A 24,464-nucleotide genomic window follows, 5' to 3' on the forward strand; every position below is an offset into this window, starting at 1 on the left:
CAGTTACCGCATATCCAGCCGGCTCCGGATATCGCGTCAAAGTCTCTAACTTGCACGAATCAAGCACCGACAATCTCTCTCTCGCTACCGTTTCTGTTCCCGTTCCGTTTCGTTATCGGGTTACCGTACCGCCTTTCCGTTACCGCCTCTTTTTTTTTTATAATACAGTTTTTGTTACCGTTTTTCGCATTATCATAGTACTGGAAGTACCGTGATTGAATGTCCGCGGACGGATTTTGCTCGGGAACGTTCTCCGCGAGACCGCTGTTACCGCCACTTTAGCGTCTCTGCAAGAAACGAAACGAACCCGCGAAAATAGCCGCTCCGCGACATATCATTTCTGGCCGTTAGGCTATCGTCGTTCGAATCATATTTGTTTGGCCTTCATCGGTCGCATTGCATTGTCGTGTTACGTGCTATCCGTTTCGCTGAATATCGTCGGATCAGTTGCAATATGTCGTGATCGCGTTTCCGAAATTTCATGTAGTTACCGAAATTTGCTCTTGTTACCGATTTTGTGGGCGAATTGCCTTACTGCCGCTGTATTAAACTATTTCTGTTGTATCGGCTTAGGCCGAACCATTTACTCATCTTTAACCCTTGTAACCAATCGTTGAAATATATTATTGTTAAATCTTAATTGCTGAGTTGTCCTTGTGTTCGCCTCTCACTCCAGATTTCTAACGCCGAATAAAAGAACTGCGCCCCTCTGCCAGATACTGAGCGGGGAGCGGCCGGATATATTAAAAGAATTATTGAAGTTACCGTTACCGTGGTGCGATTATACGCACCTGGCGTCCATTTCCGGATACCGATTTCGCGAGTTACCTTGCTTCCGACGTGCGTGGAGTACCGCAACTTACCGAATCGTGCAGTTATTGCCGATTTCGCGAGTTACCTTGCTCCCGACGTGCGTGGAGTACCGCGAGTTACCGAATCGAGCATCTGTTGCCGATACCGCGAGTGACCGAATCGAGCATTTATTGCCAATACCGCGAGTTACCGAGTCGTGCATTTATTGCCGATACCGCGAGTTACCGAGTCGTGCATTTCCTGCCGACACCGCGTAAGTTACCTAACTCCTGAAAACGTGGAATACCGCGGGCTACCGACTTTCATTGGGCGTGCTCCCTCGGATCTGGCGTGATTCCGAGGCTAGTTCACGTCGCAATAGATAAAGAAGGTGCAATGAAGATGTTAGGCCTGCTCTGGGACGCGAAGTCTGATGATCTACAGTACAAAGTGACGATCGAAAAATTTGCAAAAAATACAAAGCGTCTGGTGCTGTCCAAGATAGCCCAAATATTTGACCCACTAGGATTGTTGGGACTAGTGGTTATCGTAGCAAAATGTATCATGCAATCAATGTGGAAGTTAAAAACACGCTGGGACGAAGCTCTTCCGCCGGAATTGCAGGCTAAGTGGAACGAATATTACAGCTTGCTGCAGCAAATAAACGACGTAAGAATTCAGAGGAATATCAATCCTAATAACGAAGATTGCAAGTTTGATCTCTTCGGCTTTGGAGATGCATCAGAAAGGGCATATGGTGCTTGTCTCTATGCCGTTTCTCAAAGTGCCAAAGAAACAACGGAGTCGCATCTAATTTGTTCAAAGAGTAGAGTCGCACCTCTAAAAACGATCTCGTTACCAAGACACGAGCTCAACGCAGCGCTCTTTCTGGCCAAGTTGTGTGATACAACAAGAAACGCTTATGGTAACAAGATTCGGAACGTTCACCTTTGGAGTAATTTCACTGTAGTGCTCAGTTGGATTGCCAAGTCTCCAAAAGTCAGGAAAACTTATATGGCTAATAGGATCTCCAAAATCCAAAATCTATCGCATGACGTGACCTGGCGTCACGTCCCTTCCAAAGAGAATCCTGCGGATCTGCTTTCAAGAGGAATCATCGTGGAGACGTGGAGAAACGATCAGTTATGGTGGCACGGGCCTCAGTGGCTCGTAACTGGTCAATGGCCTCAGACACCAGCAATAGGTATCGATACGTCCGAAATGAAAACAATAACGTTGCTTACACAAAAGAGGCTAAATTATGACATACTGCAAAGATTTTCCGAGTACGAGAAACTTCAAAGAGTAATTGCTTACTGGTTGAGATTCAAGGCCAATGCCTTAGGTGCCAAAAAAAGAGGTTTCTTACAGTTGGAGGAGCTCGAGCATGCTGACACAAACATCGCGAAAATGGTACAGTGTGAAATCTTTTTATCTGAGTTGCAAGTTCTTGAGAAAGGACAGCAGGTACTCAAGGGAAGCAGACTGACGCCGTTAAGCCCCTTTCTGGATAAGGAAGGAGTGATAAGAGTAGGGAGGGCGGTTGTCAAAAGCAGAGGTGTCCGAGACTCAAAGACACCCGACAGTATTACCAGCTAAGCATCACATCACTACAACAATCATGAGGAAAGAGCATCTTCGACTTCATCACTGCGGACCGAAACAGTTGCTCTACTCAATACTAACAAAAAAATACTATGTTGAAAACGGAACAAACACCTATGCGTGCAGATGAATTTGTTACAAAACACGTGAACTTCATGAGCGGATGTTTAAAAATAGCACATACAAAAACTCAAGAAGTTACGGTTAGAAATGCAATAGAAATACAAGAAGATGTTAATGAAGATGATAACCAAATTATTGAACAAAATTACACAAGAAGCGAAAAACGATGTCCAGCTTGTGAAAATGGGCACGAACCAACTAGTGGACATGCGTGTTACGTATGCAAAAAGTATGTGCATGCTCTGGAAGGATGTTCCATATCACTTGGAGAAGAAGGATATGGACAGCAGCGAATATGTGTCAGTTGCCAAAAAATTAATAATATTCAAGACATAATTGCAACAAAGGAAATTGAAGACTGGCGTGGCTTGGCAACAGCGGATGTACAATCCAGAGGAAGATATTTACAAAAGGATAGTATACAAAATGAATTTTTATTAGAAAGCAATATACGTAAGATACCAATTATGAGAAATGGTAATAGTATATCTTTAAAACCAGTTCTTATTGGAAAAGAGAAATATTCATTAAAAAATACTTGTGCTTTTGATAGCATCTTACAATTATTTATTGCTGCTTATTTTGACCAAGAAAGTATTAAAGATCTTATATGTACTAAGATAGATATTAAATTTTTTGCGTTAATAAAGGATATGGTATCTTACGGCATTAAAAAATCATCGTATAGATTTCGTGCGATGATTTTAAAAGAAATATTTCCAAGTAAAATATTGCCGAATAATTGTAATCTTATTAATTGTGAAGTACACTGAGAGAAAAATCCGGTTAAAATTGATCGGAAAATCCATTCAAAAAGTAACAAACGGATATTATCGATCCCTTCAATCGGAAAAAATAACCGATAAAGGCTAAAATAACCGATCAAAAATATCCGATCAGAAAATTCCGATTAGAAAATATCCGATCTAAAATATCCGTTTGTTACTTTTTAAACGAATAGTCCGATTATATTATGTCCGATCAATAGATCTAACATCTGATCGGAATTTTCCCCTTAAATATACCAATTAATATTAATATTAATTTGTATCACTTCTTTTTCTACTTTGAGTTCTTCAAGAACAGTTCTAACTAGTATTACAATTCATTTCTTTCACTTCTTAATAATTGACACGTAATACACTATTATATACAAAATATTGCACACAATATTGCGTCACACTGCCTTCACGCTGCTTCGATGAGACACGAGACAATAGAGTACAGGCTCATGCACGCTGGGCCCATCGGTACGACTGTAGCACGACCAATCACAATCGAGTTACCAGTGCGACTTCGAAATGTGTACACATGTATTTCATCGGACTTCTGAACGGATAAATTGTATTTCATCGGATATTACACTTTATCGGATAATATTTTAATCGGATATAGTACATTAGATCGGACATTCAGCTTGATCGGAAAAAAAAATATGAATGACATTGCACTTGATCGGATAAAAATAAGGTATATTACCTTATTTTTATCCGATCAAGTGCAATGTCCGATCATATTATATATCAATTTAAACGGATAAGTAAATCGCAGCTCATTATCCGTTTATATTTCATTGGAAATTTTATTTCATCGGATAAAGGCATCCATCATTTCATCAGATAGCCTCAAATCCAATCAAAATCAATCGGATAAGATGTTCAAACGGTTTTTCCGATTAGAGTCGCTGGATATTTTTTTCAGTGTAACGATTGGCTTTTTGTGCAGAAAATTGTTTCAAAAGTATCCATCGCTTCAGGAAGTGTCGAAGTGTACAAAGGGTTGTCCTGAAAGATTGAAAGCATTGCCACTAATTCAAGTTCAATTTACAGCATTATTGGAAAATAATTTAAATGAAATTGAAAAGGATATCACAATTCAAAGATTGCGATCTTGTTGTCAATCAGGCTGTGATGGGCTAGAAGATACCACAATTTCAAATATAGGTATTTGTTGTACACTATGGTTAATATATTTCATAAGAAAATTTCAACTTATATAATAGTGTGAAATTTAATTCATATAATAGTATTTTAGAAACAGATAATAGATTTTAGATAATTGATAAAAAATTAATTTGAAATAAATATTATTTCTTATATCTTACTATAATAATATAAATATAAACCTATTAATTAAAAATAAATTAATAACTGAAATGTACATATAATTTTCAGGACAATTTATCATAATGGAGATATATTCAAACGCTAATGGAGAAGAACATGCTGTTCAACTAAAAGATATACCAAAAAAGATAAAATTTTCATTTATGACGAAGGAATATACTCTTGCTGGAATAATTAATTTCAAGCCACCTGCAAAACAAACAAGAAATACTATGGATCAAAGTATTGGTCATTATACTGCCATTAGTTATCGATGAAATAAATGGATACAGTACGATGATTGCAAAGAAGCAGAAACAATTTTGAGAGATAAGGATATTGTTTGTCCACATATACTTTTATATATTGCATAATTATAAAAAACAGAACATTTAATATTACACACACACGCGCGCGCGCGCGCGCGCGCACACACACACACACACACACACACACACACACACACACACACACAACACTGATATGATAGAAAGTATTTAATTTTAAGACGTTATAGTGTTTTATTTTTTTCCATTTTTGCAATACTTAAAAATATTTTAATTTTAAACAGTGTTTAGATTTAAAAGACTAAAATATTCTAATTTGTTTTAAATTAAAACATCTTCAAATATTTCAAAAATGTAAACAAGAATAAAACTTTAATTTCTTAAATTTAAACATTCTTTTAACAATATGTGTGTGTGTGTGTGTGTGTGTGTGTATGTATGTATGTATGTAAATTATCAATAGTAACTTAATAAAAAGATATAAATGCGTTCGTGTAATGATCATATATGAGCGCGAACGATTTATGAGTGAATACAACAGAAATACGATATGCGTTTGCGGAATAATCTTGTGAAGTCGTGAACTGCATTTGCTATTGATTATACCTATTATATAATTTTTTTCAATTTTTTAAAGTTAAAATTTAAACTAAATTAGCGTTCACGCAATATTTACAAGTGAAATTCACATCGTGAATTGCAACTGTTACGCAATTATAATTAAACATAATAAGAAATATATACGTTACATGATAAGTCCTTGACGAAGAATGCCAAATTATTGCTTTTAAGAACTATTGACATAAATTTAAATTTATTACATTTTATTTCACATTTTATTTCCATCCACAAATTTTATTTCCATTTTGTGTCTAAGTTTATTAAATTATTTAAACATTTTGAAGCAATTTTAGTATAATAATTAAAAACTAAATGATATACATAATCATATTTAATATTTTTCTTCTCTCAATATATAATCAATTTATAATTGTATGTATATATATATATATATATATATATATATATATATATATAAATAAATAAATAATATATAAAGTGGTTGGTAATCTTCTACAGGCATACAGAATATAATTTATACGTTTGTGCAATGATTGTATGGGAGCGTGAATTGCAGTATGCATATTTTGTATACAATAAATAAAAAGAAATAAAATAAAAATAAAAATAAAATATGTGTTTATTAATACTTTTCCACCATTTTCCTGTTATTAATGTTATTATGCTATATCTCTTATTTATCTCTTATAATCTTTTATTCTTTAAATTAAATATTTATTTTTATTATAGTTTATACATAAGTAATATTTTAATAATATATTAAATTATAATTTATATGGTATGTAATATTATCCACGCAGTTGACTGCGACATGAACTGTCGATACGTGTCCTTTAAATGACAATTTTATTATCGCGATGAGTTCAAAATATACAGATACGAAAATCAAACTATTGGGAAGGGCGTACATGATAGTGCGCACTTGACAAGATCGAGAGGTAGGCGGAGTTTAAGGAATCTATAACGAATAATGTGTTAGCAGCTGTGTAGCAACTACGTGAAATTATTCCTTAGATTTATGTGAACAATTATAATCGAACAGTGCTTCAGAGCTGTTACACGAGAAGAAGTGACGGACAAAGCACAAGAAAAAATGGACAGTGAAGGTAATGTTTAATATACACTGTTTAATATTAATTAGTCACTTGATTTCAATATTAATTTGGAAAATATAATTGGAATTTTGTAGAATCTTTATAATATAAAATGCAGTTAACTCTCCTTCTATGAAACTGTAACAAGATTAAAATTAATATAGTTTTGCTAATTTATATTAAAAAAAAAGAAAAAGCTCTGAAATTAATATATTATTTATATTTCCATTTGAAAATTTGTACAGATTCTTAAAAATAAAATCAAATGCGCATTTTTGTATAATTTTTTTTTAACTTTAGCAACATAGTTATGTAACAAATTAATTAATTATAATTAATGTGAAAAACTCCAGTGATTAATAAAATGAAATAAAATTCGAGCGTAAAGAGCTACAATGCAGGTTCTTTATGCGAAGGTTACTGTATTCTCGTTTAAAATTATTTACAAACATTTCTGTCTGTTATCAGGCTTTCATCGGTGTTAATAAGAAATAAAATATACAAAAATTAAGAATTCTTACATATGTACGATTTGGATTATTTAACCATGGACTCAACTTATTTTGAATCTTATACTCTTCTAATGATGTAACGGTGCGTTATTTTTACGTCTCACGGGCGGTGCGTAACGATGCGAAATTTCGACGGTGCGTAGTTAGTAAAGCGGATTCTTACGACGCGGAATAACTCGTCGGTTTGCTAGAATTCGTTCGTGTAGTTTATCGGGAGACTCCAAATTGACAAAAATAATTTAAAGTAACAAAATAAATATTTATTCAAGAGAGCACTTGGACTAATAATATAATTATAAAAGAAAACATTAACAATGAGTACATGAGTATTTCTTTAACGGTTAAACTATCTAATGTCTTAACGGTATAAATGGGTACAAATATCGGAAATAAACGGATAATGAGTAGACTGCGTAATTTCTTAATTGTGTCGCGCGTTTGGCCGCAATTTAAATAACTATAAATATGATTAATCCTATTTAATTCTAAATCGGTCGGTTTGTACGGTACGGAGTCAAAATATTAAAAAATAAGCGATACCGCGTATATCCGAGCCCTGCTGAGTCGTCGACGGTTGCCGGTGCGCTGTGTCCGAAGACAGTGAGAGACTTCTCTCGTGCGAGGGATATAGGAAGTCGAACGCCGGGAACACCCGACCGAGGCAGAGAACGCCCTGCCCCTAGAACGACGAGGTATAGGAAGTCGAACGCCGGGAACACCGAGGCAGAGAACGCCCTGTCCCTAGAACGACTATCGGGATGGGAGCGAGTACGACCGGAGCTTCAGAGTGCGCCCTGAGGCTTGTCCGAGTCGTACTCGGGGGAATGGTATCGGTCTGCTCCGCGAGCCGGCTTTTATACCGGTCGCGTAACCAGTGTTGCTAGACGGGACGCTTTTTCTCGCGCATGCGCAGCGCTGCAGCTATGAATCCAGCGGTGTATACGGCTATATATAGTGTTGAGTGCTGGCGCGAGAAGTTAGACGTTTGACAGGCTACAGGAGAAGGTTTAGGTGAGTACATGTAAAAAATAATAATATTTATATCATATATATATTTATGTGTATTTTTTGTTACGCGAAATATGGATAGTTCAAAAGGAGCCATTAAAAAGACGCATATTAAAAATTTTCAAAATTCTTGATTAATTGACGATTTATTTAAAGGATGGCTGGCTCCTCATCCTACGGAAAATAAGGCAATTTGTAACTTGTGCACGGCATTCACAAAGGGCTAAACATATTAAAAATTGTGACAGTAATTCTCAAATAAGTCAAAGCCAAAGCCAACGTTCCAAAAATTCTCATATTGAAAACGTTAAACGAGCCGAAATTAAATTAGCAGCTTTTTATTCTGAACATAATGTTGCTCTTTATACCGCAGATCACTTAGTTCCTTTGTTAAAAGACATTTGTATAGATTCTTCAATCGTGCAAGATCTTTCACTGGCTCGATCAAAGTGCACCAATATTATTAAAGAAGTTCTTGCAAAGCGGGAAATTAAGAAAATTGTTAACATTTTACAGAATCAAAAATTTTCAATTTTAATAGATGAAAGCACGGATATTGGAGATACTAAAATTTTATGCGTTCTTGTTCAATTTTTTTCTCCGTTAAAAAAAAAGTTAAAACACAACTATTAGAATTATTAGAATTAAATGCTGCAAATTGCTCTGCAAATAGTATTTTTGAATTATTTAAAAAACTTTTACAAAAATATGAAATACCTATTACAAATATAGTTGGAAAGCCAACTATACATTTAATTTTATATACATTATATTTACATTATTATATGTACATTAAATTTTATTAATTATTTTATTATTATAAAAATAAACATAATATTTACATGCGTTTAATTTATTATTATTTTATTACTTTTTATCACTTTTTAACGATAAACAAAATTTTCTAATAATTTTTTAATAGAAGGGTCTACAAGTGCCCTTTTTTTTCCTCAATTAGTACACCGTTGAGGCCGATTCTTAAGTGCGTTCGTGAAAAAAAGCGTCCCGTCTAGCAACACTGCGCGTAACCCCCACTTGGGGTTCTATCCTACCCATAGAGATATAAGACTAGAGGGAGCGAACGAGCTGAAAGAGCGATATAGCGATAGAAAGAGAACGCTGCATAAGGGCCCCTCTGTCTTTGTTTATGTGCGCATGTGCAGATCATGGAATATATGCGTGCGGAGCGTGCGCATATGTAGTAGATTGCTGTAATAAGTTTGTAATTTTGAGAATTTTTCTTTAAGGTTATTGGCCGGAGCACAGACTTTTGCATAAAGCATAACGCATAAGCATAAGGAAATTGATTGGTCCATTTCCTTATGCATTTGCTTATGCTTATATATAGACCAATCAATTTCCTTATGCTTATGCGTTATGCTTTATGTCAAAAGCTTGTGCTCTCGGCTTATCTTTTCAAACTGTTCAAGAGGTTAGAACCTAAATGCGTTATAGACAATGAGCAGCGCAAAAGCGCATGCGCGTATAGACAAAGACAGAGGGGCCCTTATGCAGCGTTCTCTTTCTATTGCTATATCGCGGCCTCTTACGTGCTAGCATACGACTCGCTCCCTCTAGTCTTATATCTCTATGATCCTACCCATACCGGCAGCTACCCCTTCTCGAGCTACTACCCTCGAGTTGGGGGATTGGAATGCGGCCCGTAACGGGGGGTGTACACGCGAAGCCTGCGTGACGCTTAGTAACAGCGCGTGCTGTTACAATGATTTTAACTTTTCTGGACACTCTGAACCTGTTTCTAACATTGTAAACTGCGGAATTACTTGTTCATGAATATATAACTTTTAAAATTGCGTGCGTCTTTTCTTACAATTGCATACGGTTCTTTTTATCTCCGTCACAATATGTTAATTATTAATGATAGTTTTAAAATTCGTGCGACTATGTAAGAATTCTTAATTTTTGTATATTTTATTTCTTGTTAACATCGATAAAGGCCTAATAAGAAGTAGAAATGTTTATTTATACTATTTGTTTTCAATACATACATGCACGAACAACCAGCACAGGCTTCTTTTGCGCCTTACATTCTTAATTTTTAATAAATATATTAAAAACATTAAAAATAATAGTTTGCGGAAACTTATAAGCGGTGGCGTATTTAAATTTTTATAACCTGCATTACTTGTGCTTCACATTTATAGGTAAATATATAAAGAGGCGTCCAGGAAAAGCTGCATTACAGCGCTCTCGTGCTAAAACAAAACAGCGACGTAAAGAACGATTGCTTGCTGCAGGTTACGATCGCGATTTTCCGCCACTGCCAACGCCATCGCAAGGGCGATAGCAACAGCAGCAGTAGCAGCCACAGCAGTTACAGGCGCAACAAACTTTGCAACAACAGCCGCAGCAGTCACAACAGCAGCAATTAGCAGCTGCTCACAGAATACGAGAGCTGCGAAGAGAACTGCGACAATTGCAGCAAAATCAAAGGATGACAGAAGTTGCGACGAATGTCCGTGGTCGTGGCGGACATCGTGGACGAAGCCGAGGACAAAATTATGGACGAAGTCGTGGACGTGGTCGTGGTCGTGGACGCGGTCGATACGAACGAGTAATTATATACAAAAAAACTGCGAATATATATTTTCAAAAATAGAAAAAAGTATTATATCTCATAATTTTATCTTTATCGGTACATTATGTAAATCATATTTACCTTTATAAATTTGACAATTATTTTATTTTAACTTTGACGTAATAGTATTCTATGATGATAATATTCTATAAATTTAATTGATCAATTTTTAAATTTATTATTAATAAATTATTAATTATAATTTATTATAATTAATTTATAAAAATTATTTTATAAATATTATTGTATATATTATTGTATTATTATTTTATTATTTTATTTTTACGTTTTTCTTTTAATTACTATGTATTTATAATTGTAATATTAATTTTTATAAACTTTATATTTTTTAAGTAACAAAATAAATAAAAATTTTTAGAATGTAATTATTGCGTACAATTATTATAAATGTGCGTAAGTGAGAGAGAATGTGTGTGCGTGCGCGCGCGCGCGCGCGCGTGTGTGTGTGTGTGTGTGTGTGTGTGATAAATCACACACGTTTCTAAAATAATTTCATTTTAAATACAAATAATTATTAAAATAATAGAAAGAATAGAACTTCAAAATTAATACTATTATACTATACATAAAATACTACTATTACGGAAAAAATCCAAAATAACAGGTATAAGGTATAATATTTTAAAACAATAAATAAATTTAGTTTTTGATTTATTTTACAATCTGTTGATTAATTTGTTACCAAAATTATACAAGCAACAAATTTTTTAAACTACTTATAACGTTTTTAATCCGCACCTACCGGTCCGCGACGACAAAGTGTCGCTTCTCGATACTTTAAAACGAGCAACAAATTTAGTTTCTTATTTTTTAGAATAGTATATTGTTCGTAGATTAATTTGAGACCAGAAACATACGAGCAACAAATTATTTCAACTAATTATAATGTTTTTAATCCGCGCCGTACCGGTCCGCGACGACAAAGTGTCGCTTCTCAATACTTTAAAACAAGCAACAAATTCAATTTCTTATATATTTCGATAGTACAGAGTTTGTAGATTAATTTGACACCAAAAACATACGAGCAACAAATTATTTCAACTAATTATAACGTTTTTAATCCGCGCCGTACCGGTCCGCTACAACAAAGTGTCGCTTCTCGATACTTTAAAACGAGCAACAAATTCAGTTTCTTATTTTTTAGAATAGTATATTGTTCGTAGATTAATTTGAGACCAGAAACATACGAGCAACAAATTATTTCAACTAATTATAACGTTTTTAATCCACGCCGTACCAGTCCGCGACGACAAAGTGTCGCTTCTCGATACTTTAAAACGAGCAACAAATTCAATTTCTTATATATTTCGATAGTACAGTGTCTGTAGATTAATTTGGTACCGAAATCATACGAGCAACAAATTTCTTTTAGTCAATTTTACTTAGATCATGTACATGACATGGTGCAACGTAATCATTCTCAAGTGAAGTCGCATCTTTTAATTAATTTATTATTATTAATTTAGTGCTAATTATGTGCTAATTTGTTGCTGTAGTCCGGATTTTGTTGCTTTTACCGTTTAGCAAAAATTGATGTTTGTATTAAGTGAGCTATCTTGATATTAAGTTAGCCTCCCCCCCCCCCCATAGCGGAAAAAAATATATAGAGTGCTCGAATCAAGAAATTATTTATGCTAGAATTTGTTGCTATTTTGTTGCTCTAAGATAGCGTAAAAACATTTTGAAAAAATTGCATTATTTAAGATATACCAGTACACACCACTATACGACACTACGCATTTATTGTAAATAATATAATTTTTTTTAAATGTTTTCACGCTATCTTGAAGCAACAAAATAGCAACAAATTCTGGTATAAATGATAAAACAAAACAGTATTGTTTTACTTTTCAAAAAAATTGTCGTATATATTAAATCTTTCAAAAAAACCTGTCATATATATTAAAATTTTCAAAAAAAGCTATCCTATATACTTTTTACAAAAAAATATGATATCAGGAAATGGCACCAAGTGGGACTAAGGAACTATGAAAAAACTTGTATACTATTTCTATAAAACTCTTCTATAAAACTCTTGTACATAAAAAGCTGTCGTATATATAATTAATTATATTATATACTATATTTTATCTTATTTTACATATATTATACTATATATACTATATATATTATTAGATATACTATATATATTATAAAAAAATAAAAAAAATATTTAAAAAGTAAAAATATTTATTAAAAAACGCAAAAAAATTTGGCGCTGCTACAGTAAACTACATGTTAATTTCATTACTTTGAGGTGTAGCAGCGCCAAGTTTTTTTGCATTTTTTAATAAATATTTTTATTTTTTTAATATTTTTTTTATTTTTTTATAATATATATAGTATATCTAATAATATATATAGTATATATAGTATAATATATGTAAAATAAGATAAAATATAGTATATAATATAATTAATTATATATACGACAGCTTTATGTACAAGAGTTTTATAGAAGAGTTTTATAGAAATAGTATACAAGTTTTTTCATAGTTCCTTAGTCCCACTTGGTGCCATTTCCTGATATCATATTTTTTTGTAAAAAGTATATAGGATAGCTTTTTTAAAAATTTTAATATATATGACAGGTTTTTTTGAAAGGTTTAATATATACGACAATTTTTTTGAAAAGTAAAACAATACTGTTTTGTTTTAGTTGTGACAAGAACGTGTACTTGGCGCCTTTTTTTTACCTTTTTTTAAAAAAGGTAATTTTTTGATAGATATCATTTCTTTTTTTTTAATAATATATATACGACAGTTTTTTTTATTTAATATATACAACAATTTTTTTGAAAAGTAAAACACTGTTTTGTTTTGATTGTAATAAAATTGACTGGAAATTATAAATATTGTTGGAACTAACTTAGTATACATAGAACAGAAACATTAAACTTTGAGTTATTTAATTTTATTTATTTTAGACAAATCATACACTAAAGTCTCTAAACAATTGTCACATAAGGCATAGTGATAATTGGTATGATTATATAAATTTTAATTTTATCATACTTTCTGTCAAAAAAGCACATGATTCGAGACTTTAGTGTATGATTTGTCCAAAATAAATAAAATTAAATATCAAAGTTTAATATTTCTGTTCTATGTATACTAAATTAGTTCTAACAATATTTATCATTTCCAGTCAATTTCATACTGTTCTGTTTGTCCACTAACCACAGAATACTGAGAGTGTTGTCAACATGTCTTGCTACACTTCTGCACTTTAAGATCGAAAAAATTTTTTTTCATAAATAATACTATTATTTTGATATACACTATCTTTATTCGTCTCCACAACACGTTATATATACATTTTACGACCGATATTAATTATATCAACGTTAATTAATATCATCAAAGCTGCGAGCTGACAGGTCTGAGCGTCGCCATATTAGAAATCTGAGTTGAGTGCGTTCTGATTGGTTGCGTGCTGACGACGCTGACCAATAAGACATGCGTTACATTTTAGCGTGACATCCGAGAAAAATGATGATTTTTTAGATTTCTCGACTTTGGATGCATATATCTTGATTTATAAAGCACACAGAGCAAAAACAAGCATATTTTTCTTATGTAATTTGGGTATGCGCTTTCGATTGAGACTATTACCAACTTAATCGGCCCAGCCGTTATTGAGATCCGATAATCTCGGCTCATCTGAACCTTCCGTCTCGCGTAAAGATACACGGTCGGTCTTGCGCTGCGCGTGAACTTGGCGCGAGACACTACCGTGTCTCTTGATTTTTTGATTCGAGCACTCTATATATTTTTTTTGTTATGGGGGGGGGCCAGCTTAATGTCAAGCTGCCCCCCCCCCACTTTAAATGTAAATTCCTGCTAAACGGTAAGAGCAACAAAATCCGGATTGCGGCAACTAATTAGCACATAATTAGCACTAAATTAATTGATAAGTGCGACTTGATTTGGCGATAGTGGAGGATTCAACTTAATGGGGGTGTACATTCCATGTGTATATAATACATGTAACATACATACATACGATATACGCTGATATAGGTACATTTATGGATATACATAGGATATTGTATGGACATACATAGAATCAGTTATTAGTTCGTTTGCTTTCCGCTATGTGATGCATTATGCGCTATCTATCTCGTATTTAAGTTTTAATCATGAAAACTATATAAAACTTGCAAAAGGCGGGTAATAATATTGAAGTCTTCAATTTGAAGATGTAATAACTTTTTCTATCAGTTTAATATCTGAATTCCAACACAGGGAATTTAGATAAACTAATTGTTCAAAAATTGGGTAGATAAATATCCAAATAAATGAAAATTGTTTATTATTAAAAAACGTACTGTATATACTATGTACATACATAGAATTTACCTCATGTACATGCCACGAATTTGTATTGCACATCCTTGGAATATATCCTATGTACATACTGCGAACGTGCACTGCACATTCTCGGAATATACCCCATGTATATACCACGAATGTATACTGCATATTTTTGGAATATACCTATGTATGTACTATGGACATCCTATGTACATACATGTGGCAATTATTTCACATATATAGGATATGCGCTTTATATACTTTTCACATTTTCTGTATATACATAGAATATACAATATACATATATGTATATATATAGGACGTACATAGAATGTCCTAATGTTTATTGGGTAGTAGTGAAGACAATATGGCGATAACGGAAATGAAGCAAGAAATAAACAAGTTGGATTTTTGTGCAAATTTGTGTGTGCTTAATTCCCCAACAGGTATGATATAAAGGACATCAAATGTAAATTAGTGGCAGTAGAATATCATAAAAATACTGTATTTTTTCCGCTGATACTCACTTAAGATTTATGCAGCAAATCAAATATATGATGTAATTTAACGCTGAATAAAACCGTATAATCTTTTATTTTATATTATCATTAATATACAACAGCAATACTTCAGAACTATCGTAATTAATGCAAATAAACATTATTTAAACCTTTTTTTAATCAGAAAACGCATTAAATAAAATCTAAAAACTGAAACATTTTTATAATTTAGTAATAAAACATAGCTCTTATTAAAATTGCACGGTGTATATACTATATAAATAAACATTCATCTTAACACGCGAATCAGAATTTTGCATTACCATTACCATTATTTACTTAAACAGTATCGACAATGATTCCATCAGTATTTTCGGCTGTTTCTTCCTCTACATTTTTATTGTGACTGTCATTAGCTTCTTCAGAGTTTTCATTTTGTTTACTAAAAATACAATTTTTACAAGAATATATATATATATATATTACTTATAATTACTATTAATTACTTAGAAGAGGGAGTTATAAGTTATTATAACTTATAACTTATAAGTTTGTAACGGTGCAGCCCGCAAGCTGCATCGTTACGGCTACGGACCGTCCATCGTCCGTAGCCCACCAAGGGCGCATAGAGCGCCGATAAGACTTTGTTAAAAACAACGGCGGTCAATCGCCGAAAACGGACCCCCACACCCGACCGTTCCGAATTTCCGTTAGTGGGGGCCCGCCGCCGAAACCGCCGATGCTTGCCAAAGTCAGTCGGCTGCCAGCCGGGTATAAAAGAGGCCCGGCTGTACGTCTTCTCACCAGATCCCGTTCGCTGCTAGACAGCAAACATCACTCTACGAGCGTTCTCGTAGTCCGACCGAGCGTACTCGGATTCTATGCCTTTTTCAGCACACGAGTGTTCTCGTGTACCGCCGAGCGTCCTCGGTATTCTTGCCTCCGCATACGAGTATATTCGTATACCCGCCGAGCGTACTTGGCTCCTCTAGGCACCGATCTTCGTATAGCGGGCATTCCCGCGTACCTAGCCGGATCGCCGTTCTAATTCTGCTTTCGTACGAGCGTCCTCGTACTCCCGCCGAGCGCACTCGGCCTCTCTAGGCACCGATCTTTGTGCAGCGGGCATTCCCGTGCACCAAGCCGGATTGCCGTTCTATTCTCGCCTTCGTACGAGCGTTCTCGTACTCCCGCCGAGCGTAATCGGCATCCTAATCCTTATATCGCGTTTATTCGCCGGGACTTCGAATCGTAATCCATCCGGCAGGCAAAACCGCGTCGACCAATCCGCGCCGCCGAATAGTCCGCATCGATCTATTATCGAACGGACTCGCGATACTCTACGAACGCACTCACCGACAAACGCTCCGTCGTGTACCAACCGTTACGACTCGCTCACACAGCGCTTGCGCCGATCATCCCGCCGATCGCACTAAAACGCCTCACGTCAAACTTTATAATTATTTCACCGTTGCTTGAAATAATTATTTCACCGTTGCTTAAATAATTATTTCACCGTTGCCTTATAATTATTTCACCGTCGCCTTTATATTTATTTCACGCTGCTTTTATATTCATTTCACGCCGCTTTAATAATTATTTCGCCGTTGCTTAATAATTATTTCACCGTTGCTTTATACTAATCTCACCGATACTTTTATGATTATTTCATGCCGCTTTAATAATTATTTTGCCGTTGCTTAATAATTATTTCACCGTTGTTATTATACCGATCGCACCGATACTTTTCTACTTATTTCGCCGTTGCTTGTATATTCTTTCGCATCACAATCGTACATCTCATTTATACAAATCTCGCTACATCCATCGCAATCATACATTGCATGTACACACAGTCATCAAACACATTAATTGAATAAATACGTCTTCTAATTTATTATCAACCAATCGCGTACATTCTTTGACACACCCCCAACCGACCGAACCTGGATTCCGGCGAGCTATACCGCGCCCGAAAAGCTCACACGGTTTCAAGTTAATTACTATTTCTAACTCCTACTCACCTCTGCTGCTTTTGAAACTGCTTGCTTCGGCTAACACTGTTTTTAAGAATCCGTTTCAAAAAACCAATGTTATCGTCAATCGTATGTATATCGTGAATCGGCTAAGTGTATAATTTTATAAATTGCTTCAATTATTCGATTGTATTTGAAGAAAGCAATTTTCTTCATTTGTTCTTCTTGCTTTTTTATAGAACCAGTCCATGAACACAGGGTTAACAATTTTCTTACCAGTTGAGCCTCCAATTTCACTCATCACTTTTATTTATTTGATAAATAAAAATTAATATAAGTACTTATTTACGAAATATTGAGAGTGCACACACAAGGAGCTTATAAATGCCAATTCAAATTCTTGATTATACAGGTTTTTTTCTAAATTATTAATATCCAATTCTATTGCTAGTGGTTTCATTTGTTCTACATTCCTTTCAAGAATTTCGCTTTTCAACGCGTCATTTTGAGGTTTCTTAATGATATTATTAATTTGATTTTTAATTAAAAGATCGATTAATTTGTCAAATTTTACATGTAGCGTAGATACAGGATAATTGCTGAATCACCTCTCGGATGTAGGTAGAGTGATTTAAACCAAATAGAAAAGTTCTCTATCATTTTGCGATTTTTGCAATAATTAATGAGGAAATAATTAAAAAATATCGGCCAATTCGCGCGTGTTTAAGAGCGCGGCGAGAAGAGACCCGTGGCGATACAGCTCACTGTTATTTGGTTACTAGGCGCGCGATAAATCGTTGGGTGGAGCGCTCTACAAATGACAACGGCACATACGAGCGGTGTGTAACGACCCTTGCGTCCTAGCGATCACGTAACAACGGGCTGTCTTTTCTCGTCGCGCGCTTAGACTCGCGCAAATTGACCGATCTTCTTTAATTATTGTGAAAATCGCAAAACGATAGAGGACTTTTCTACTCGGTTTAACCCGCTCTACCTGCACCCGAGGTGATTCAGCAATTACCAGACCCCCTGCATATCTCGAAAAATATAATTTTTTAAATTTTCTAAATTTAAATTTATTGTATCAAATTTTTCTTGCATTGAAAAAGAAACATCAAAACGTTATTTTCCAATGTGTTATACGACAACATCATATAGATAAATATTTGAGTGTACTTTGAACAGCATCTAACAGTTTCTGGGAATTACTCAAGGGCATTGTAGAATTTCACCCTCAATCACCCTCAATCACAATTGCATCTGTAAATTCCATCGAAGTTTCCAATTCCTGTGAAGAACTACTCTTTGGAATTTGAACGAAGGTTGGAACACTATCGACTGGATGATTTTCTATAATTTCAGTTATGTCTATGTAATTATTTATAATATTATTTTCTGTTATTAAATTATTAAAATTAATATTATTCTTATTCTGGGAACATTGTATTTGTTTCAAAGAATTTTGCGCCAAATAACTGTAAAACAAATATTGTTTTAAATAATTTTTAAATTTGATAAGTTAAACCTAAACTAATGCACAAATTAGTAAAACTATCCAGTTCGAGGGTTTCTGCTAAAAGAACTTTTAAAAACGAAATTTTTTATAAACGTAGAAATGTAATGCATTTTTTAAAGATAGAACTATTCACACATACAAATCTATTTTTCAGGAATATAAATCAGAATAGTCGAATGAATTTCGTTTGAAGGTACAGTTTTATGTACATACTAATTTACATTGACAATAATTTTCAATATATGTGTACTTACTTTTCTTCATCCTCGGTATCATCAAACCGACTTAAATATTTTTCCGCTTTAATAGCGGCTTGAAATGTCGTAAAATTTTTCCTCTTTACGATGCATTTTTATTTTGACCAATTATTACAGTCTGGTAAAATGCTGGGTAAACCTTGGGAATATGGTCCTCAAAAAAGTAATGGACAAAAATGCTCAATTCCCATGTATTTTTGCCTTCTGAACACAAATATAATAATAATATTTGGCGGTCGGTCATATTTTGGTCGCCATCTTGAAAAAACATGCAAAAAAACGTTTTATTACGATTATCTCCGCAACTATTTTCGGTATCAAAAAATTTTTCAAACAATAAATGTAGAAAATAAGATTTACTACAAAAAAGGTTATACACATTATTGTCGTAATTGCAATACTTTACGCGTAACAATAACGTAAAGTTGACCGCTGTGAAAAACATGCATTTTGAAAACTCTGGGGATGAAACAATTTGGGGACAAAAGACTGCTTTCTTTTTTGCTAATCTCTTTTGTATTTAATATTCTTAATATAATATAATTTCTCCTAATTAACGGGAAGGTTTGGGGGAGCTCCGCCCTCCCGAGTAGATAGAAACTAGGCGCAGGCGGGGTGGGGGGGTGCAGGGGAGAGGGGCAGAGCCCCTCCCTCCGCCTGGGGAAGTCCCAGTTGCGCACAGAATAAATCGGACACAGCAAGTTAAATGAATCGGACACAGTGTCAATCGGACACAATAGAAAACGGACACAAGATGGTTGCAATTGGACACATGATAATCAGACACGGTAATCATCCAGAATAGCTACATCACTTCCGATTTTGATGTAATTAGGCTCATTCGACGCGTAACAAGGTAACTTTGGGCTTGTTCGTTTTAGCTACACTGGGGCTGCTCTGGTTCTGCTCTACACAGGATAATACAGGACAGATAAATAGTTTGTCCTGTATTATCTTGTTTAGAGCAGACCCAGAGCTGCCCCAGTGCAGCTAAAACGAACAAGCCCTTTGTTAGCCTTGGTTAACCTTGTTAGGTTGAACATTGTTAGGTTCCACGTGAGTAGGATTTGTTATTTTTTTTCGCGGGGGAGAGGCTTCGCTCCTTCGGGGCGAAGCACTCCGCCGCCTACGCGTGCAAATTTGAAACGTTGCAATTAATTTTCTCTTAAAAAAACACGTCGAATGGCATTAAGAAGATTTTCCTAGTACCCGTTCCTGATCGTACTTCCGCAACATTAGTTGGGTTCATCAAGGAATAGATACTACCCGGCACTACAATAATGTCTGATAAATGGAAAGCCTACGAATGTTTGTCGGCTGAAGATTACGAACATCTATCCGTCAATCATCAGACGAATTTCATAGACCCGGAAACAGGTGCCCATACGCAAGGAATTGAGCGCACATGGCGTGAGGTGAGAGCGAATATTTCTAAATATGGCTCTAAGGAAGAACACTTAGTGTCTTATCTTGCGGAATATTTATTTAAGCGTGCACACTCTCGCCCTGAGCGTATTAGTACGTTTGTCGATCTCATTGCTGAGTTTCAAGAGATATTAATTCAGGACAAAATTTTGAATGAGCATGTTGATCCTCCGCGAGTTGATTAAAAATAAGCTCTTATTAGACACATACACATATATATACAGACACGTTTTACCCATTAAGATAATTACAAACTTGTGGAGAGGGTTTGGAGTCTAAAAATACTGTAGGAGTGACGAACTACGGGTCCTGATCTCCACACACACACACACACACGCACACGCGCACGCACGCACGCATCCTCTCTCACACACACACACACACACATACACAAACAAACACACACGGTGCGCAGTATATTAATGTCTAGCTAATGATTTTCACTGCCTTTTCGCGGTTTTTGAATGCATGTTTTTCGCAGCGGTTTACGTTATTGTTACGCGTAAAGTATTGCAATTACGACAATAATGTGTATAACCTTTTTTGTAGTAAATCTCATTTTCTACATTTTTTGTTTGAAAAATTTTTTGATACCGGAAATAGTTGCGGAGATAATCGTAATAAAACGTTTTTTTTGCATGTTTTTTCAAGATGGCAGCCAAAATATGGCCGACCGCCAAATATTATTATTATATTCGTGTTCAGAAGGCAAAAATACATGGGAATTGAGCATTTTTGTCCATTACTTTTTTGAGGACCATATTCCCAAGGTTTATCAAATGCTGTCATCTTTTTGAAGGTTCAATCCTTTTCATCCTGGTGGCCAAAATAAAATACCATTCTTCTCCCAACTCTCAGGCACAACACATAAATTTACTTTGCCATCTTCAATTGTTTTTACGATTATAAACATTTTCTTTTCACCACACATCACGAAACGATAGTCAGTTTTGGCTATAATATCAATCACGTCGTGATCGGCATTTGTATAAACATGTGTACTTTGTGCCATTTGGGAAGTTTATTATGCACGTACACCGTAAATCGTTACCACGCATGTGCATGGATAGAAGCTAAAATATAGCCAAAATAGCTGTAATCTGGCTGTAATTTGTATGTCACAGCAAAAGCAGAGTAACGTGACTATCAGTTTTATATTAAATTTAACATGTATCAGCGATGGTCAAGCGGACCTATACGTTCATTTATGCGGTTCTAATATTAATACTTAAGGATCTATGTGTAGTTCTGTAATCAGTCTCTTATGCGTCCGCGCTTGTATACTTATAATGTATTTTATAAATTGTAATAATTTGTAATGATTAATTAATCTTTAAATTTGATCTAAGTTTAGTGAGGTAAATATTCCGGGATGTCATAGGTTCAATGCCAGTTGAAGCAAAAATTAAAAAAAAATTTTTTAAAAAATATTTTTACGTAATTTTACTACTACTGCTGTAATGTGGCTATGACAACTTTTTTACAGCAAAATAATTGTGCAACCAAATGGCTACGATATAGTTTTCAAAGCCTAAAAATGTTGTCTCATTTTTGCTGCTACAATTTTGTCAAAACGTCACAATGACGTTGTGGCGGTAGCTGTGCTAGACAAAAATGCTACGGTTTAAGTTGCGACAACGTTATCGCAGACGTTTTAAAATTTCATGTGCTACTTGGGAAGTGCCTTGGTCCGCTCGGCGAACCGGCTTATATACCGCTTGCGCAACCCCCACACGAGTCGTTACCCTACTCCGGTAGCTACCCCTACTCAGGTTATTAAATCCGAGCTGGGGGATTGGAATGCGGCCTGCGATGGGGGTGTTATGACGCGGAGCCCAATCGGCGCTTAGTAACAGCGCTCAAATACGTTACAAATTTCAAAATTGTTCATTTTTTAACAAAAATCGAAGTCAAATTATGTTTTTTTAGATAAAACTATACATTTTTCTTTCCATATTCTTGTAGTACATAAAAAGACGAATTCATCGATATAGCATTATGTATCATTTTGATTATTCGATCTCAAGATAATTCAATTAATACTTAGTAGTCATCGAAATACGTAAAGAAGAATTGAACATACATAAATGAAGTTTATTCGATGACGTTTATTCGACGTTGTTTTAATCAAGTACACTCAAAAAAATATTTCGCTGATGTAGTTAGATTTCTAGATATCGCAACAAGAATGTATCGCTATTTTTCGTATCTGTGAAAACATTGTTTGTCACATATAGAATTTATAGCAGTAATGTTCTAGCAATAGCTTTTGAAAAATTTAGGTACCATTGCTAAATGTTATTCATTGCATGATCTAACACGTGATTGATCTTATATAGATAGGCGCTTTAGAGAAACTTTCTTTTTAAAGTTCACAAACAATACAGATATATATTCTGTTTCTGTCATCTAAACTGATTAAGTAATTACATATGCAATATCACAACAGTTGCTAATCATTTATCTGTTTTAATTAATTTTTTACACCTAGAAAATTTTAGCTATTATTGCAAGATCATTTTTTTGAGTGTACATATTTATTAAAGTAAATGTACGTACTTTACCTTTACGTATGTTTCAATTCTTTTTTACGTATTTCGATGACTACTATTTCTATGTATTCGTGGATTATGTAAGTATTAATTGAATTATAACAGTAATAATAAAGTCGATAACAATTATAGTGACGACAAACTAGATAATAAATTTTTCACGGTTTCTTATGTGGAATCAGTTTCTGAAAAGTTTGTCTCTCTGGCTAAAAGACACAACTTCAGAATAGCTTACTCTCGTGTAAGCCATTTAAAACACTGATAGATTTCTTAGTTAGGCGGATGATAAGGGGCAGTTTAAAACACCACTATATTAAGTGGCTTGTAAAAGAATATCTATATATTTTCAATCTGCTAACGCCGCCGGAGTTATACACTTTACACGTTCGCTATCTCGTCCTTACTTCGCGAGGTTCGGCAGGAGAGAGAGCGTGAATTAGTGAAATCGGAGCAATTCGGCGCCTAACGACACAATTATAATCACGAGCGCCGTGAGGTGTCTAATTTTCGAAAGCCAATTACCGCGCGTAACTCAAAATACATATCAGCTCTTCCCCCTGTAAATTTAAACTCAAAAGAAAAACGAAAATAGAATAAACATATAACTCGCATTAGAATAACATCATAATTTTCGAATCTTTCCAAAGGTTTTCTATTACCCAATAAACATTAGGACATTCTATGTACGTCCTATGTATATACATATATGTATATTGTATATTCTATGTATATACAGAGAATGTGAAAAGTATATAAAGCGCATATCCTATGTATGATAAATAATTACCACATGTATGTATATAGGATGTCCATAGTACATACATAGGTATATTCCAAAGATATGCAGTGTACATTCGTGGTATATATGTACATGAGATATATTCCGAGGATGTGCAGTGCACATTCGCAGTATGTACAACATAGGATATATTTTGAGGATGTGCAATACACATTCGTGGCATGTATATGAGGTACATTCTATGTATGTACATAGTATATATATTACGTTTTTTAATAATAAACAATTTTCATTTATTCGGATATTTATCTACCCAATTTTTGAACAATCAGTTTATCTAAATTCCCTGTGTTAGGATTTAGATATTAAACTGATAGAAAAAGTTATTACATCTTCAAATTGAAAACTTCAATATTATTACCCGCCTTTTGCAAGTTTTATATAGTTCTCATGA

General features: G+C 34.4%; 1 protein-coding gene across 1 annotated transcript; it reads left to right on the top strand.

Moving 5' to 3' along the window:
* The first annotated feature begins 1,188 nt into the window (after nt 1-1,188).
* LOC105673643 (uncharacterized) lies at nt 1,189-2,391 on the top strand. The gene has a single exon (XM_012369421.2). It carries the CDS (start codon nt 1,189-1,191, stop codon nt 2,389-2,391), a length of 1,203 nt encoding a protein of 400 aa, XP_012224844.2.
* The last annotated feature ends 22,073 nt before the right edge of the window (nt 2,392-24,464 follow it).

The sequence above is a fragment of the Linepithema humile genome, chromosome 2, assembly GCF_040581485.1.
Source record: "Linepithema humile isolate Giens D197 chromosome 2, Lhum_UNIL_v1.0, whole genome shotgun sequence".
Lineage (NCBI taxonomy): Eukaryota > Metazoa > Arthropoda > Insecta > Hymenoptera > Formicidae > Linepithema > Linepithema humile.

Coding starts and splice junctions, on each gene's coding strand:
- LOC105673643 (XM_012369421.2), top strand. CDS start 1,189: ATGAAGATGTTAGGCCTGCTCTGGGACGCGAAGTCTGATGATCTACAG.